The 17,249-nt window shown below is 43.2% G+C and overlaps 1 protein-coding gene across 1 annotated transcript in view; it reads right to left on the bottom strand.

Moving 5' to 3' along the window:
• Positions 1–9,485, bottom strand: part of ADAMTS19 (ADAM metallopeptidase with thrombospondin type 1 motif 19) — a 216,734-nt gene extending 207,249 nt beyond the window's left edge. Inside the window, exons 1-2 of the mRNA XM_059695332.1 lie at positions 9,341–9,485; positions 8,116–8,762 (exon numbers count right to left, since the gene is read on the bottom strand). Coding sequence (XP_059551315.1) covers positions 8,116–8,762; positions 9,341–9,434 — 741 coding nt within the window. The 5' untranslated portion in view covers positions 9,435–9,485. The remainder of the gene's footprint in view (positions 1–8,115; positions 8,763–9,340) is intronic.
• Positions 9,486–17,249: the final 7,764 nt, after the last annotated feature.

The raw sequence follows: 17,249 nt of genomic DNA, 5'->3' as shown, positions 1-17,249 counted from the left end.
TCAGGGGAAAATCCCTACCTGGGGATTCAACCTTTCTCGGAGAGGTGACCTTGGTTAAAACACAGCGCCAAGAAGGTGAGCAAACATATTAAGAACAGTATGCTATATATGCCAGGTCCCTTGAAACAGCAAGGATGGACCGGCCCGGCTCCCAGCAGTTTGGAATTTGAAAAGGCCGAAAAACTTAATGGAAAAATGAGTAGGGAATATGAAAGTTTACTGTAAAGGAAATTATAATAAAAATATGAAAAGATCTCAGCCTAGCATAACACAAAAATAAGTAAATAAAATTACATTGAAATAACATCAGTACTCAGTTTGGAGATTGCTCCCTTGTCTCGCTGTACACAATTATTTTCACCAACAGGCCTGCATGTTTACCAAGAATCAGCCATATTTGTTTGAACAGATGTAGGCACAACATTTTGCAATTACGTAATTTATTCAGACACTAATATTAGCAGCCAGTGAGCTATGAGTGCAAAAGGTGTATTTGTTTCCAGGAAGATTTTGGGAAAAGCTTGAGACAGATAAGTTGCTAAAGTTAGATAGATAGATAGATAGATAGATAGATCTATTTCATTTGAGATGAAACAACTATAAAATATTTGAAAACTGGTTTTGAATACACTTATTCATAAATATATATGTATCCTTGGGTTTGCTGTGGCATTATCACAATAGCTAAGACATGGAAACAACTACGTGTCCTTCAGCAGATGATGAGAGATGTGGTACATATCTACAATGGAATAGTACTCAGCCATTAAAAAAGATGAACTACTGCCATTTGAATCAACATGGGTAGATTTTGAGAGTATTTACTAAATAAATGCTAAGTAAAATGAGTCAATGGAAAAGGACAAGAACCATATGCTATCACGCTTATGGGGGTATAAAACAAAAAGAAAAAAACAAAAATCCGGACAATAGTTTGATGATTACCAGAAGGAAAGAGGAGTGGCGGGAGAGCAAAGAGATTAAACAGGATCCCAAATATATAGTGACAGAAGACCAGACTTGGGTGGTGAGCACACAATAGAGTATACAGGTGTTTACTATATTTCATGTTGTACACCTGAAATTTATATCATCTTATTAACCAATGTCATTCCAATCTATATAATATAAGCCAAGCGGCCAAATGGCGGAACGACCAGAATGACCAGAACAACTGGTGGCTATGACACACACTGTAGTAGCCACCCGGCCCAACAGAGGCAGGGCCAGTCAGCCAACAGCCTGCGGCCTCTCCCCCCTGCCACCCGGCCCCTTATCAGCCCCCCCACCCCCGCCCTGATCACTGAAGTGTGACCTTCAGTGATTCTAAGTAAAACGCTCTCCAGCCTTCACAGATCAGGAACCTGAATGACGAGTGATCAGGAGGAAAACCAGGAGGAAAACCGCTCTGTCTGGACCAGCCATGGGCAAACTACGGCCCGCGGGCCGGATCCGGCCCATTTGGAATGAATAAAACTAAAAAAAAAAAAAAAGACCGTACCCTTTTATGTAATGATGTTTACTTTGAATTTATATTAGTTCACACAAACACTCCATCCATGCTTTTGTTCCGGCCCTCCGGTCCAGTTTAAGAACCCATTGTGGCCCTCGAGTCAAAAAGTTTGCCCACCCCTGGTCTGGACTGTCAGTCAGGTGTCCAGGAGAGGTGCCCAGCCCAGCACAACCACCATCTTCCCTGCCCCCGATTATCCCACCCCCACCCCAATCAGGGGGCGGGCAACTGGACCTCACCCGTGCACAAATTCGTGCACTGGGCCGCTAGTATAGTTAATAAAAAATAAATGAAGGGGAAAAAAGATTCAATTTTTTTTTTTTAAGTCCAAGATTCTACACATAAATTGCCTTGCATTTGTCTTTAATTTTTACCCCAAATACAGAAACCTACATTGGAAATTGGTTTGGTGCACAGTTGGGAAGGCTCACCTGGAACACCAGTTATGTGACCTACACTCAAAGGAATAAGTAGTATCTGGCTTTGTATCCAAAGGTTGGCAGATGAATATACATTGTGGTGATTTAAATTAGAATTAAATGTTTAGGGTTTAAAATACATATCATGCATTTTAAAAATTCTATCCTATAATTTATTTTATAAATGAACTCCTATTAGAAAAATTTGGACCATCTAGATCTACAATTTTGGCTCACAACTTTTCTTTCATATTCTGTATCCTTTTATCCCTTATATTATATTCTGGGATTATTTCTGGGTTTGATCTTCTAGATCACAAACTTATTGATCAGTTCACATATGAAGTTTTTTAATTATAATGATCAAAAAAATTAGTTTCATTGCATCTAATCATTTTTTCCAAATACAAGCTGTTGTTTTGTTTGTTTGTTTGTTTTTTAATTTTTTTTTTAAATACATTTTATTGATTTTTTACAGAGAGGAAGGGAGAGAGAGAGAGAGAGAGTCAGAAACATTGATGGGAGAGAAACATCAACCAGCCGCCTCCTGCACATCTCCTACTGGGGATGTGCCCACAACCCAGGCACATGCCCTTGACCGGAATCGAACCTGGGACCCTTCAGTCCGCAGGCCGATGCTCTATCCACTGAGCCAAACCGGTTTCGGCAAGCTGTTGTTTTTTAAACTTATTTTTCCATAAAGATATATCCACTTTTATTCTTCTGTGAAAGTGTTTATTTTATTCTATTAATTTTGTTGCTTAATATATTAATTAACCAGAGTTTGATGGCTCTCTTTTATATGGTTCGTTTTCTTAAAAGGTATTCTTGCTGTCAGCTCATCTCTTTTTGGTTTCTCTGCTCACTTATCTGTTGACTAGTTCACTTACCCAGCTCTCTTCCAGTTATTTGGTAAGACAGGTGGGACCTTCTACTGGGTCCAGGCAACCAATCATTCATCTTTTGAGAGTAGAAGACTCTTAATCCTCTGGATTCACCAACATGCCTGGGAAAGCTCTGTCTCTATTCTTTGTGCTCTTGCCTAGGGACACGCATTTGGCCTCCACTTGTTGGCATAACTGGAAATCAGAAGAAGTCAAGGAGCTGTTCTAGGGGCCCCCTCTGCCCACTGCATGTGCAATAGCTCCTCTGGCTCAGCTCCCACCATTCACAGATGTTTTCTAACGTCTCTATATGTTTTCCATTAATCCAATCCAAACTGTTTCAGTCTTTCAAGAGATATTCAAAATGTTTGATGCACTGATGGCATTCTTTTATAATACTGCTTTAGATTTATTTAGAATAGATTTTCTGTCATTCCTAAGATTTGGATCAAACAAAGAAGGTAGATGTGTGAGGTTAGTCTGCAATCTTACTTTTTCCATTTGGATGCTGATTCCACTTCTACCCAGATCTAGTTGTGCACTACCTTTCCCCATCCCTGCCCTGACACCCTCCGCTCCTGCTTTCATGCTAATACTTGATAAAGTGCCTTTTCCAAGACAGGTACCTCCAAATAGCTAAGTATTTAACATGTGCCATGGCATCAAATACTTTATTTCAAGCAAGGGAGTAAATTGCAAAATTTTAAAAATTATAATTTATACAAAGCTGCAGATTGATTCAGAGCTAATCAAAATGACTACTGTGTAAAACTCTAAACTTAAGTTTTAGGAGTCACTCTTTATCATCCTGGAAAAATAATCTAATTATAACTGAGAGTCATTTCAGCAGTCCATATAAAGAGAACCATAGGCAAGGTATGTCCTGATTAGTATACCGTGGCCCAGTGCTTAGAGTTGTGTGTGTGTGTGTGTGTGTGTGTGTGTGTGTGTGTGTGTGTGTGTATAAGTATTGTGTTAACTCTGAGGAACCATAATTGTTGCACTTTTTCATGGAATTTAATTGTCGCTTTTTTTGTATTTTAATAGAGATTATTTATTTAAAACCTAATAAAGTGTTGCATGTGTTGTATTTAGTGATTGTTATTGCGTATATACTAAAAATTAGATATCTTACAATGTTGTGGAAATGAAGAGAGATAGACAATATAGTACCATTATAGCACTTGGGGCATCCCTGCATTTGTACATATCTCAACCTGTTCTATTTCTCTGCTGACGTTTGTGACTGGTGGGCCAGGCTGCTGTGAGCTCCTTGTAACCTACCAAGGCTTCTTCATCTCCTTTTTGTATTCTGTGTTATCTGCACAATACCTTGCTCAAAGGAGTTGTTCAATAAATGTTTAATTGCTTTAGCATTATATTTGTGTGCCCCTTAGATCAAATATATGGCTCAAGCCCTGACCAGTTTGGCTCAGTGGATAGAGCGTCAGCCTGCAGACTCAAGGGTCCCAGGTTCGATTCTGGTCAAGGGCATGTACCTTGGTTGTGGGCACATCTCCAGTAGGGAGTGTGCAGGAGGCAGCTGATCGATGTTTCTCTCTCATTGATGTTTCCAACTCTCTATCCCTCTCCCTTCCTCTCTGTAAAAAATCAATAAAAAATACATTTAAAAAATATATATATGGCTCAAATCAGATTATTATTCAACTAGTGGCCCGGTGCATGAAATTCATGCATGGGGTGGGGGGAGGGGGTGGTATCCCTCAGCCCAGCCTACACCCTCTCCAATCTGGGACCCCCACGGGGATTGGACCGAAACTGGTAGTCGGACATCTCTCTCACAATCCAGGACCTCTGGCTCCTAACCACTCACCTGCCTGCCTGCCTGCCTGATCGTTCCTAACCATTCTGCCTGCCGGCCTGCTCACCCCCAACTGCCCCCCCTGCCGGCCTGCTCACCCCAAATGCCCTCCCCCCCCCCACCGGCCTGCTCGCCCCAACTGCCCCACCCCCTGCCAGCCTGATCACCCCCAACTGCCCTCCCCTCCTGGCCTGATTACCCCTAACCACCTCTGCCTCAGCCCCAGCACCATGGCTTTGTCTGGAAGGACGTCCAGAAGGTCTCCCGGAAAGTCTTCCAATCTAATTAGCATATTACCCTTTTATTAGTATAGATATTAGAGACGAATAAGGAGAAACAGAAATAGTAAGAACACTTTATATATCAATTGCTAGGTATAAAATACAATTTATGCATTTTATAGATAAGGAAAATGAGACCCAGAAAGATTAAATACTTTGAAAAGGCAGCACTTGGCCCTGAACCCAACTTCTCCATTCTAGCACTTTTCCCATCCCAGCACCAGCTGGACTGATATCTGGAGAATGAACGACCAATCTCATAAATGTTCAGTACTCTGCAATACTGAACAGATGATGATCTGTAACAACCCAAAGGTGCTGAGGCGTTCAGAGAGGGAAGGGAAGGTATACTTCGTGATCTTTTATGTGCCACTGACCATCAGAAATCTTCACTAACTGAGAAGAAAAAACTGTTGCCAACTAAAGGCAGTTACATTAATAAATCATTCAACCTCATAGACAGACATCATCATGGTTCCTCACGTTACAAGTCCAGGATCACAGAATTCTGGAAATAGAAAGGAGCAAAAACTGTAGTCCAGTGCTGATCGGCATGAGCCAGAGGAAGCCAGCGCACAAGGCTTCTGAGGTCTGATCTCACCAGCTGTTCAGGGGCCTTTCCCCTTACTGCACCTTCTGGCCTCGTCCTGTGAGATCATTTTTTGTCCCCACGATACACTGTGCACTTCCACACCTCCCTTCCGTCTCTCCCCTCTGTCTGAAACACTCTCGGCTCTTCTCTGGCAGGAGGAAGCCTCCCATGCTTAAAAATCCAATTAAGCGTTGGGAAGCCTTCTCCAACTCACTCCCCAAACGGGACTTGACCTCAGGCATAATTTTTTATTCATCATGTCAGTATGTCACTGTCTCATGATGATCTATGTCATGTCTACTTGTATGTGATGTCCTTCTACTAATCTGTGCACCCCTAACACAGGACTAAGAATATATTTAACCTCCAGTTGAATATTAATTCTATCATCCAATTATTTATGAAATCATCCAATTGTCTCATTTTACTTATGAAAACTGAATTCCAGAGAGGTAGGGGACTTGTTGATCATGAGGAAACAAGCCAATGTTAGGGCTCAGATAACAAATTATGCTCACTCCTTCACAACCCACCTCATATGGGAAAGGGTTGGCATGGTAGAGTCTGGAGTAACAAACCCACCCTTCTTGGCTATTTGCCTAACTTTTTACTCAAAGTCTGACTGCTATACTGTATTGCTGGCAATGTCAGTTTTCCTCAATAACAAAGGCTTCCCAGTTCAGAACATATACATATGTGGCTAACAGGAAAAGTGAGTATAAGTCCAACATGATAAACAGGGAGGTATGTCAAACTCCTATTCAGGCTATGAAAAACCTACTCATAATTCTAACTTTGCTCCCTTAAGTATGGAGAGAAGGCATAGCTCATTTGGAAAATCTGACCAAAAGCCCACATTTCAACACAGTGAAATGCTTTATCCCCTTTCCCTTCCATCACACCAAGAACTTTCTATATGTAATTATTTAATCCCAGGCTGAACACTAGTGGACAATGAAATCCCCACAAAAAGTTCCCCCCCCGCAGTGAGGTGTTCAAACATCAGTTCCACAAAAAACATTTTTAAAAGCTTTTCATGTGATTTTTTTCCATGCCAATTTTTTTTTCACTCATGGCTAAAATGTTCCCATTTGAATATTCATCATTATGAGCCTCTGGTAAAATATAGCCCTGTCCAGTAATTTGCATCTTTTGACTACTGGACCTTAGAAGGGAAGAGGTAAAAAATTCCAGTTTCGCCCTAACTGGTTTTGCTCAGTGGATAGAGCGTCAGCCTGCGGACTGAAGGATCCCAGGTTCGATTCCAGTCAAGGGCATGTACCTTGGTTGCCAGCACACCCCCAGTAGGGAGTGTGCAGGAGGCAGCTGATCGATGTTTCTAACTCTATCCCTCTCCCTTCCTCTCTGTAAAAAATCAATAAAATATATATTTTTTAAAATCCAGTTTCATTCTGTTTGAATTTTTAACCGTCTTTTTCCATTTCATGGCTTTGGGTAGCTTTGATTGGGCTGATATTTCCTGCTATAAATAGGGAAAATGAGATCCAGAAAGATTAAGTACTTTGGAAAAGATTAAATAATTACTGTTAGATTTTTCTCCAAATAGACAGGTTGCTTTCAGACAAGTCCTTGTGGGTTTCATCAATGGCTCACTGGGAACAACAAAATGAAGCCACAAATCACTTGTGCATTTTCAATATATTGTGGGTTTTGCTTTAAACCAACAATAAAGGCCATGGTCATGAAGGCTGTACAACAATGTGAGTGTACTAAACGCCACTGAAGCGGACACCTAAAAATGGTTACAATGGTAACTTTATGCATACTTTACCACAAAGTGAAGGCGAACTTACAGGAGGTAACAATTATCCCAAACCCTTCGTCAAGACGGGGGTGGGGTGCGGGGGGGGGGGGGGGGGGGGGCGCGAGTAATGAATGATCTCTATTTTTCAGACAGAGAGCAAATGGCTTTCACGCTCCAGTTCCACCAGCAAGTGCCTTTCCCCGTGGAGTGGAAAGAAGAAAAGGAACGACTGCCAGATAAAATATTAACCTAAGGAAAGATAATGTTAAGTCATAGAACCATAACCCTTGAAACTGACTAGATTACAAGGTCATCCGCTAGTCAACAGCTCCCAGTCTTTCAGGCTGGTCCCGCTCAACTCCTGTCCTTCACCGGAACCGTGAACAGCGGTCCAATCTGGTTCGTGGATGTGCATAAACTATAGACAGTTGTCAGAATGTAATTCAGAGAGCTGTTCTGACAACTTCGCAGTAGGGCATGAGAAATACTACAAGGTAATAGAAGAGGAACTGGGGGGGGGGGGGGCAGTGAGCAGATTGGTTGTCTTCCAAGCTCCTGAAAGACACCACGTGGTGGGCTTGTTTTGGAGACCAGAGAAGAGCAAAATCAGGGAAAGAGTTGTAAGGAGGCCGTTCCCTATAGCAGTGGGAATCGTCTGGAAGGAGAAGGCTCCGAACCCACCCCCTGAGCCTTCAGGTCCGAGGGCTGCCCTGGCGATGCTCGCTGGGAGGTGAGCGGGGTGGTGGCTGGGACTAGGGGGAAGGTGCGCGTGAATCCGCTGGTCTGCGAGGGGGGAGGGAGGGCGGCCGGGGAGGGGGGAGCGGGAGGAGCGGGCTTACCAGGCCACCTCCACAGGTGCTGAACGAGGCCAGGGAGCCGGGGTGCCGCAGCACCGCCCCGGTGTAGAAACAGGCGACGTCGGGCGGCGCGGGAGGGCGCGGGGCGGCTTCTGCCCGCGTGGGACCCGGGCCGGGGCTCGGCCACTGCTCCACCGCGAAGCGCGGCGCCAGGAAGCGGCCGTCCCTCCGGAGCAACAGGTAGAGGTCCCGGGAGAAGGCCGGGATCCGCAGCAGCACCTCGTCGCCTTCCGGGTCGGCGTGCGGGGCCGGGGGCGGGGACGGGGGCGGCAGCGGGGGCGGCGGCGGCTGCCACGAGGCCGGGGCGCCTGGGGACAGGGCGGCAGCCCCGCCGGATCCCCGCGGCAGCTCCTGCGACTCGAGCTCTTCGTCCTCCTCGCCCCCGGGCGGTGGCGAGGGCCGGGGCCCGGGCTCGGACGGGCCCTCCGCCTGCTCCTCAGGGGGCGCCGGAGCCACGGAGCGCACCTCGCGGGAGCTGCCGGCCGCCTGCGTCCGGGCGCCTCCGCCGCCGCGCACCCAGCCCGGGTCGGCGCTGCCCCCGCTGCCACCCGCGGCGTCCACCGGCTCCCGGCGCCAGAGCGCAGGAAACACGACTTCCCACTCCTCGCGGTCCGGGGCGAGCTGCAGCCCTGCGGGCGGGGCAGACAGAAGTGCGGGCTGAGAGCGCACCGCCCCGGCGTGCCCGGCTCCCCGTCGCTGCAGACCACCCGTCTAGCCCCTGGAACTCCGGCAAGCCCTGGAGCCTGGCGATCAGATTACAGAGCCCCAGGTTTTCAAAATAAAAGTACTATTACAGGGTGGGGGGAAGGGAGCGGGGATGGGGCAGTCGAGTCTGGTGACAGCCCTTGGTTGCTGAACGGTGCAAAGACCACAGCACCATTAAGCAATTGTCTTAAGTACATGCCAGAGCAGAGCTCTCCATTGATGGACGTCCCAGTTTTCCTCCAGGTGCTGTAAACGCACCTCTCCAAACACCACTCCTCTCATAGAGGAAGACGAACCCTCTCGGGCGGCTTTTTAAAGGCCTGGAGAACGGTGCTGGCTGCGGAGCGTGTCCCCGTCCTCCGCGCCCGCACGCGCCTTTCCTAGCTGCCCACTGAGCCCTGCTCCCCGCGCACGGGCTGCACCAGCCCCGCCGACCCCCGCGCGTTCCGGTCCCCGCTGGGGACCTTGGAAAGCGGCTTCCGCAGGTCACGCCAGAGCTTACCTGAAACCATCCCGTTCGACAAGACCCCCAGCTGGTAAAGGAGGCAGCAGCAGCAGCAGAGGCGAGCCAGGCGCATCTCGCGACTCTTCCCCATCCCGCGCTCCAGCGGCCGCGGCTCCCTGCCCCGCGCGCGCCTCCCTGCGCGATCCACCGTGGGCGCCGCCGCCTCCCCGGAGCGCTAGAAGGCCAGGCGGCGAGTTTGCCCAGGCCCTTTGTCTGAAGGGGGGCGGGGGGGGGGGTTGCTGTGTGACTCCGAGAGGCTGCCCGAGCACAGGCGGGGGTGGGGTGGGGGGAGGAGCGGGGGCAGGCAGCGCCAAAGCCCGCGGCTCCCCGGCTCCCTGGCGAATTAGGTGATGAGTCTATTTCCCGTGTCCTGGATGTTGCAGGAGTTTCCGGAGCCCCACAGGACCGACCCACAATCAGCAGAGAACCGGCAAGCGCCAGGCGGTCAGGGCTGCCTGGAGACGGAGGGAGGACTGCCCTGCGCGGGCTGAAGAGCCGTGGTGTCCGAGCCGAGGCTCGCCGCCTGCACCCGCGCCGAACTGCCAGGGGTTGGTGCCGCAGTCCCAGCAACCTGGTGTGCCCGTATCCGCGCACGCCTCATCCGCCTTGAGACCGGAGTCCTGCAGGCTCTCGCCCGCCGCGGCGCGGGAGAGAATTTGTGGGAGGATGAGGGGGAGACTCGACATGCAAGGTGGGATGTTAGAGGAGAAAAGTTTCAAACGGATCCCACAAGAAAAAGGGACCAGGGTTGCCCGCCAAGTGTGACTTTGCCGGACAAAGGTCCCTGAACACCGCACACGTGCTCACACGCCCGGTTGGGATGGGGTGGGGACCCAAATTTCCTCACCTGACTCCTGATTGGCTACCCGAGGCGCCCGATTTGCATCCTTAACACCGCACCCACTCACCCACCCCTCGTGGAGGTGTGAGCAGGTAGAAGTGCCTCCCTCTCCCCACCCCACCTCCTCACTCAGGCTCCTCCTTCGGTCGAATTCCCCACCGCGCATCACACAAAGCAAAACTTAAATGCAAACTTAAGCACAAAGCTGGGCCCCATTTACCAAAGACCTTTGATTTTTCTTCCCATCTTTGTCTCTAGGAATTTCCTAAGTCTGGAGATAATGTAATTCGTCATGGAGTGTGCTTCAAAGGTTCCCAGGACAGTAGACATCCAGACATCCTGACATTTCAGAGCCCCTTATCCCACCTTAGCTTTCCGGCTTCCCATTAATCAGTGCTATCAATTTCTCTCTCTCTCTCTCTCTCTCTCTCTCTCTCTCTCTCTCTCTCTCTCTCTCACTCACACACACACACACCAAGCACTCATAATGAGGGTAAGATTAAGAGGACCAATGTTGAATATTGTATTCTAAAGGTCTCAGGCCAAGTGAGATTATTTTGTCTTTTTTACGTACATTAAATATATTTTTGCTATTTCTGTCTTTGGGGGGAAACTCAACCTTAAATATTGCCTCCTTTGTTGCAGCTTTTCATGGTGCCTACCCCCTTTCCACACCTCTTTTCTTGTCCACATCAAACCTTTCAAGTCAGACTCAAGGGTGATTGATCTAACCTGCTATTTGCACCCTCTAGTCTAGGCCAGGCACCTACATATAAGAGTTAATGCAAATCGGTGAGGGTTTTTTTAAATGCCGGCACTGAGGTTGGTTTTTCATGTCCTTTGTTGTTTTACCTTCTGTTCCTTGTGTCAAAGGTGACCACTATGCCTTTCAGGGAGGCAGACGATCTTATTTCAAAGGAAAGCCATTGTTTGAATAAGCAGGGTCCTAGAATACTTTGTTTGAGTGGTCCGGAGTTTTAAAACAAACACAAAGACCCTCTAGGTGTGTTTGTAGAGAGTGTTTTGTCTCCAAACCTTGTCTTGCAAAAGATCTAAAATGGATGGGTGTGGGTATCCTGACACTCAAGAAATTTCTGAGTTACTTAGGAACCTACACAATTCTTTTTATGGGACTCAATTATACAGATTTTAAACTAGGCAAGAGATCAGAGACAGTTTATTTTTAATAAATACAGCAAGTCAATAAGACAGAAGGCTAGTTTCAATGAAACACCTCCATAGGGTATGTCTTAAATTTTTCTCATATAATTTTAACAATGACAAAAATATAAGAGTAAAATTGTAGGAATGCATATTAAATTGTATGCATTTATTGGAGTACATTTGTGATTCCTTAAAACACGATGAGTTATATGATTAAATTAAATATACAACTCAAAAGCACAGGTTGCCTATGTGAGTTCCCATCTCTGCCGTTTCCCCCGCTACTAACGTAATCCAGAAAGGTTTGCCTAATTCCCAGCAAGCTCTTCTCTTCCTCCCACTTGAAATACTGTTCTAATTTACTGGTATATTTTCAAAGGCTTTTATAAATAATTTGGTTTGCAATGACTTGTATACATATTTCTCCTATTATACCATCAATTTTGAAGGTAGGAATAATTGCTTTTAATTTTTTATCACCCTGCCTAATTCAACGATTTACACCAAATAGGTGTAGAAATTCTCTAAGATGCTTTAGGAGATGATAGAAATTGCTGTCTGTGTAGTACTTTATTTCAATTCCAAGTTTAACCCACAGTTACAACATTAGCTCAGTTGGTGATCTTCGACTACCAGTAGGATTTTTCTGGTTTATGGAGGACAAGCCTAGGAGAGCAATGACTTGTAGGAAGTTTCTGTGCTCTAACTAGAAGAGACTTAGATGTGCAAACAAGAGCATTGGTTAAAGTGGATTGGAGTAAGTTTCACATATGCATGTAAGTGAAAGAAAGAACTAGCCTGATTTGGAATTGAGTAAATTACATATGGTGAGATAGAGGAAAAAGGGCAGGACTGTGACATATGTGTGCAATACCAATCTTAGAGGGAAGAAAAGAACAGCTGGGAAAAATATGTTGCTTAAGACAGGTCAATACATATGTCACCAGATGGTAGCTAGCATCAACCAAGCAAAGCTTTTGTGAAGTGGAGGTAAGTGACCAAGCATCAGAGTAAGTGGAACCAACTGTTCTTATGCACAAGGTGCTCACATGCTGCATTTTATAACCCATGCTTTTCTATATAGAAAGTTGGCTTTGATGCCTTCAGCCCTTACTCATTCTCTTCCCTCATTGGCCTGAAGCCTCTCACTACCTAAAGCTAATCTTAAAAATTTTCCAATCCAAGAAACCATAAAATCTTATGAAATACAAAGAACCCTTTCACTGAGTTATGTGAGCATACCAACTCCCAATAGCACTCACATGTAAATGGACATCAAGACTTAAGCTAGTTCTGGCCTGGCCAGTAGCTCAGTTGGTTGGAGCATAGTCTCTTACACACCTAAAGGTTGTGGGTTCGGTTCGTGGTCAGGGCACAGGCCTGGGTTGTTGGTTTGAGTCCCAGATCAGGGCTCTCATGGGCGGCAGCCAATTGATCTATCTATCTATCTCTGTATCTATCTATCTCTCCTTTCATCTCTAAGTAAATAATCCTCAGGAGAGGATTTAAAAAAAAAAAAAAAAGACTTACGCTAGTTCTGGCCGCGGTAGAGTAGCAGAGTAGCAGGAACCAGATTAACTCTCACCTTCAGCAATTAGAAAAACAGACAAAATATTTTTTAAAATATTTTTTAAAAAGGAATGGTTTTCAGACATTGGACAACAGGCAGCCTAGGACTATGATCTATTAGAGAAAGAAAGCAAATAGGTTATCACTAAAATTTCCCCAGCTTACTACCTGAAGGCAATGTCCAGTCTTCAGCACAAGGAGCAAAAGTCTAAACAGAGCCCTAAAGACCAGCAGATTTGAGAAGACAGAGCAAAATGACTAGAATTTATAGGGCAAAGTACCAGAGATGAGTGACCTACATAGACAGTGTAGTATTTATGTCTCACTGCATAACCAACTTAGTAGTTAAAAACAAAAAACATTTATTTTCTCAAATGGTTTCTGAGGATCAGGAATCTAGGAGTAGCTAAGCTGGATATTTATGGCTCAGGTTCTCTCATAAGATTAAAATCAAACCCTTAGCCAGGTCTATAGTTTCTGAAGACTTAACTGGAGATAGACATGGAACCAGCCACATGGATCTCTCCATAGGGCTGCTCATTACATGTTCCCTCAAAACAAGTGATCCAATAGAGTGCAACCAAACTATAAACTATGATCTTCTTTTAACCTAATCTTGAAAAGGCTATTCTATTCATCTGAAGCAAATCACTAAGTCCATTGACCATATTATTTTATAGAGTATCTGCCCCTTTCTGTCCAGAAATGGTTTTGCATATGTAATTCTGTTTTCCAAACTTTGTGAGTCTTCTGTGAATCTTTATGAAGTTTAGACAAAAGCCACACCCTCAAATTTCTGGAAGATGAGACCTCTCTATCTTGACTTTTTGATGAGACTGCTGAGAAGCAGTGCTCTTATACTTCTTAGAAGCCCTAATGTTTGATTGAAAGGATCTAGGAGATACACACTTAAACACTTTAGACTCGCAGTGGTTCTCAACCTTCCTAAAGCCGCGACCCTTGAATACAGTTCCTCATGTTGTGGTGACCCCCAACCATAAAATTATTTTCGTGGCTACTTCATAACTGTAATGTTGCTACTGTTATGAATCGTCATGTAAGTATCTGACATGCAGGACGTATTCTCATTGTTCGCGACCCGCAGGTTGGGAACCGCTGCAGTTTAGAGGGCCTTCGTTCTAACTGAAAGATACTCTGAATGACCACATGTGATCTTTATGATTTTTTAACAAGGGATATTACAGTCACATCTTTGGCTTCATCATTAGACCATGCTTTCCTGAAAGTGCCCTGTATTTCATCTTTGCTATGATGCAATTTGTTCTTAATTTAACATTATTTACCAGAAAAAGAGGCTAAACAATTTTGAAGTCATCCAGTCCTGGCTGCTTTTTATTAACAGTCTTTCTTTAGTTTATCTTCTCTCCTTTCACATGTTCTATAAGCAGGAAGAAACCAGGTGGGACCTACAAAAATGTTTGGAAATGTCCTGAACTTGATGAACAAGTTCACTAGGTCCATTTTCTATGGCAGACAACAGTGTTAGTAAGCTTATTGCCATTATATAACAAGGATTCCCCTTCCTTTAGTTTCTAATGATATTTACCTCACTTTCCTATAAACCCTCACCTATATCCTTACCAAAAAAATCATATGGCTTCGACTAAAAACTTTTCTAAGGTAGCAAAGAAATTAAATTTGTGGTTAAAAAAAACTTTCAAAAAAGAAATATCTAGTTCCAGATGGTTTCAATGGTTCATTCTACTGAACATTTGTTTTTAAAGTAACACCAATTCTATATAATCTTTCCCAGAAAATAGAAGACCATAGTTCATGACTCATTCTATGAGGTGGCAATAATCTCATACCAAAACCAGACAAAGCCAGAACAAAAAGGGAAAATACAGACCAATGTATCTCATGAATATAGATGCAAAATCAACAAAATAATAGTAAATCGAATCCAGCAATATATAAAAAGAATAATGTAATATGACCAGTGAGATTTATTTAAGGAATGCAAGGCTAGTTCAATATTCTAAAATCAGTCAATGTAATTCATAACAATAGGCTAAAGAAAAAAAACATGAGTATACCAATTGATGCAGAAAAAAGCATTAAACAAAATTCAACATCCATTCTTGATTAAACTTTCAGCAAACTGTAATAGGAGTAAAAAGGAAATTGTTCAACAGGGTGAAGAATAATCTATTTTTTTAAGCTATAGCTAAGTGTGAAGGACTGGAAGCTATTCCTCTAAAAATTGAGATTGAGGCATAGATTTCCACTCTTGCCACTCCTATTCAACATAGTATTGAAAATCCTAACCAGTGCAATAAAGCAATAAAACAAATAAAATTAATATAAATTGAAAAGAAAAAATAAACTGTCCCTATTTGCCAATGACATGTCTGTCTATGTAGAAAATCCTCAAAATAAATTCCCCCAAAGAATTCTTAGATGCTCTGGCCAGGTGGCCAGTTGATTGAAGCATCATCCCACACCCCAAAAGTTGTGGGTTCCATTCCTGGTTAGGGCACATACCTAGGTTGCAAGTTCAATCCCCAGTTCAGATGTGTATGGGAGGCAACTGATCAATGTTTCTCTCTCACATCAAAGTTTTTCTCTCCCTCTCTTAACCTCTCTTTCAATTCCTCTCTCTAAACATAGCCTTGGAGTAAGATTTAAAAAATTATTAGAGTAAGAAAAATTCTTAGATCTCAAAATCACAGGACACAGGTCAACACCAAAAATCAATCATATTTCTATATACTAGCAATGAACAATTGGAAACTAAAGTTAAAATTCTATACCATTTAAATTAATTCAAAACAATGAACTATTTATATGAACTATTATAAGTCTTATCAAACATGTATAGGATCTAGTTACTGAAGATCACAAAACATTAATAATAATTAAAGATGCCGAAACCGGTTTGGCTCAGTGGATAGAGCGTCGGCCTGCGGACTGAAAGGTCCCAGGTTCGATTCCGGTCAAGGGCATGTACCTGGGTTGCGGGCACATCCCCAGTGGGGGGTGTGCAGGAGGCAGCTGATCGATGTTTCTCTCTCATCGATGTTTCTAGCTCTCTGTCTCTCTCCCTTCCTCTCTGTAAAAAAAAAAATCAATAAAATATATTTTAAAAAAATAATAATAATAATAATTAAAGACCTAAATAAATAGAAAGACATAGTGGGTTTATAGTTTGGAAGAATAAAATTATTAAAGGTGACAATTCTGCCCAAATTATCTTTTTGTTTATATAAATTTCTATTAACATGCCAGCAGAATAATTTTATAGATATAGACAAACTGGTTTTTTAAATATATTTTATTAATTTTACAGAAAGAATGAGAAAGGAATAGAGAGTTAGAAACATCGATAAGAAACATCAATCAGCTGCCTCCTGCATGCCCCCTATTGGGGATGGAGCCCGAAACCAAGGTACATGCCCTTGATCAGAATCAAACTTGGGACACTTCAGTCCAGGGGGCCGACGCCCCGTCTACTGAGCCAAACTGGTTAGGGCAACAAACTAATTTTTCAATATATACAGAAACAGAAAGGAACTAAAAATTGACAAAGAAGAATAAAGTTCAAGGACTAACAGAGTAATGTTAAAGTTATTCTATAGCTACACTAACCAAGAGATTATGGGATTCTATAGATCAGTGAAACAGAATAGAAAGTCTAGAAATAGTTTCACATAAGTACACAACTGTTTTTTGACAAAGGTTCAAAAGCAATTCAATGTAGAAAATATAGTATTTCAACAAATGAGGTTGGAATAACTGGACCAAAAAAAGAACTTAAACTTGAATCTCATATACAAAAATTAACTCAAAATGGATCATAGATCTAAATATAAAATGTAAAAGTATAAAACATAAACCTTCTAGAAAAAAATATGAAACAAAATCTTTTGTCTTTGTGACTTATGGTTAAACAAAGAGTTCTTAGAAATGACATCAAAATCAGAATCTGTAAAATAATAATAATAGTTACCATTATTATTAATCCATAAAAAAATAAAATGATAGATTGGACTTCATCAATATTAAAAACTTTTTCTCTGAAAAAGATCCCAATAAAACAATGTAGAAATGGGCCACAGGCTGCAGAAAGATACTTGAAAATGTATTTGATAAAGACTTAAATATAGAACTTTTAAAAAATATTTGAACTTATGACTAAGAGAATAAGAAATCCAACTAAAAAATGAGCAAAAAACTTGAAAATCAAGTATATTCAGAAACAATAAGAATATGAAAAGATATTAAACATCATTAATTTGTAGATAAATATGAATTAAAATAATTTAATGCTATTACATACCTATAAGAATGGCTAAAATACAAAATACTGAC

The sequence above is a fragment of the Myotis daubentonii genome, chromosome 5 (assembly GCF_963259705.1).
Source record: "Myotis daubentonii chromosome 5, mMyoDau2.1, whole genome shotgun sequence".
In the NCBI taxonomy this organism is placed as follows: Eukaryota; Metazoa; Chordata; class Mammalia; order Chiroptera; family Vespertilionidae; genus Myotis; species Myotis daubentonii.
The sequence above is the reverse complement of the archived record's forward strand: the minus strand, read 5'-3'. Positions and strand labels throughout refer to the sequence as shown.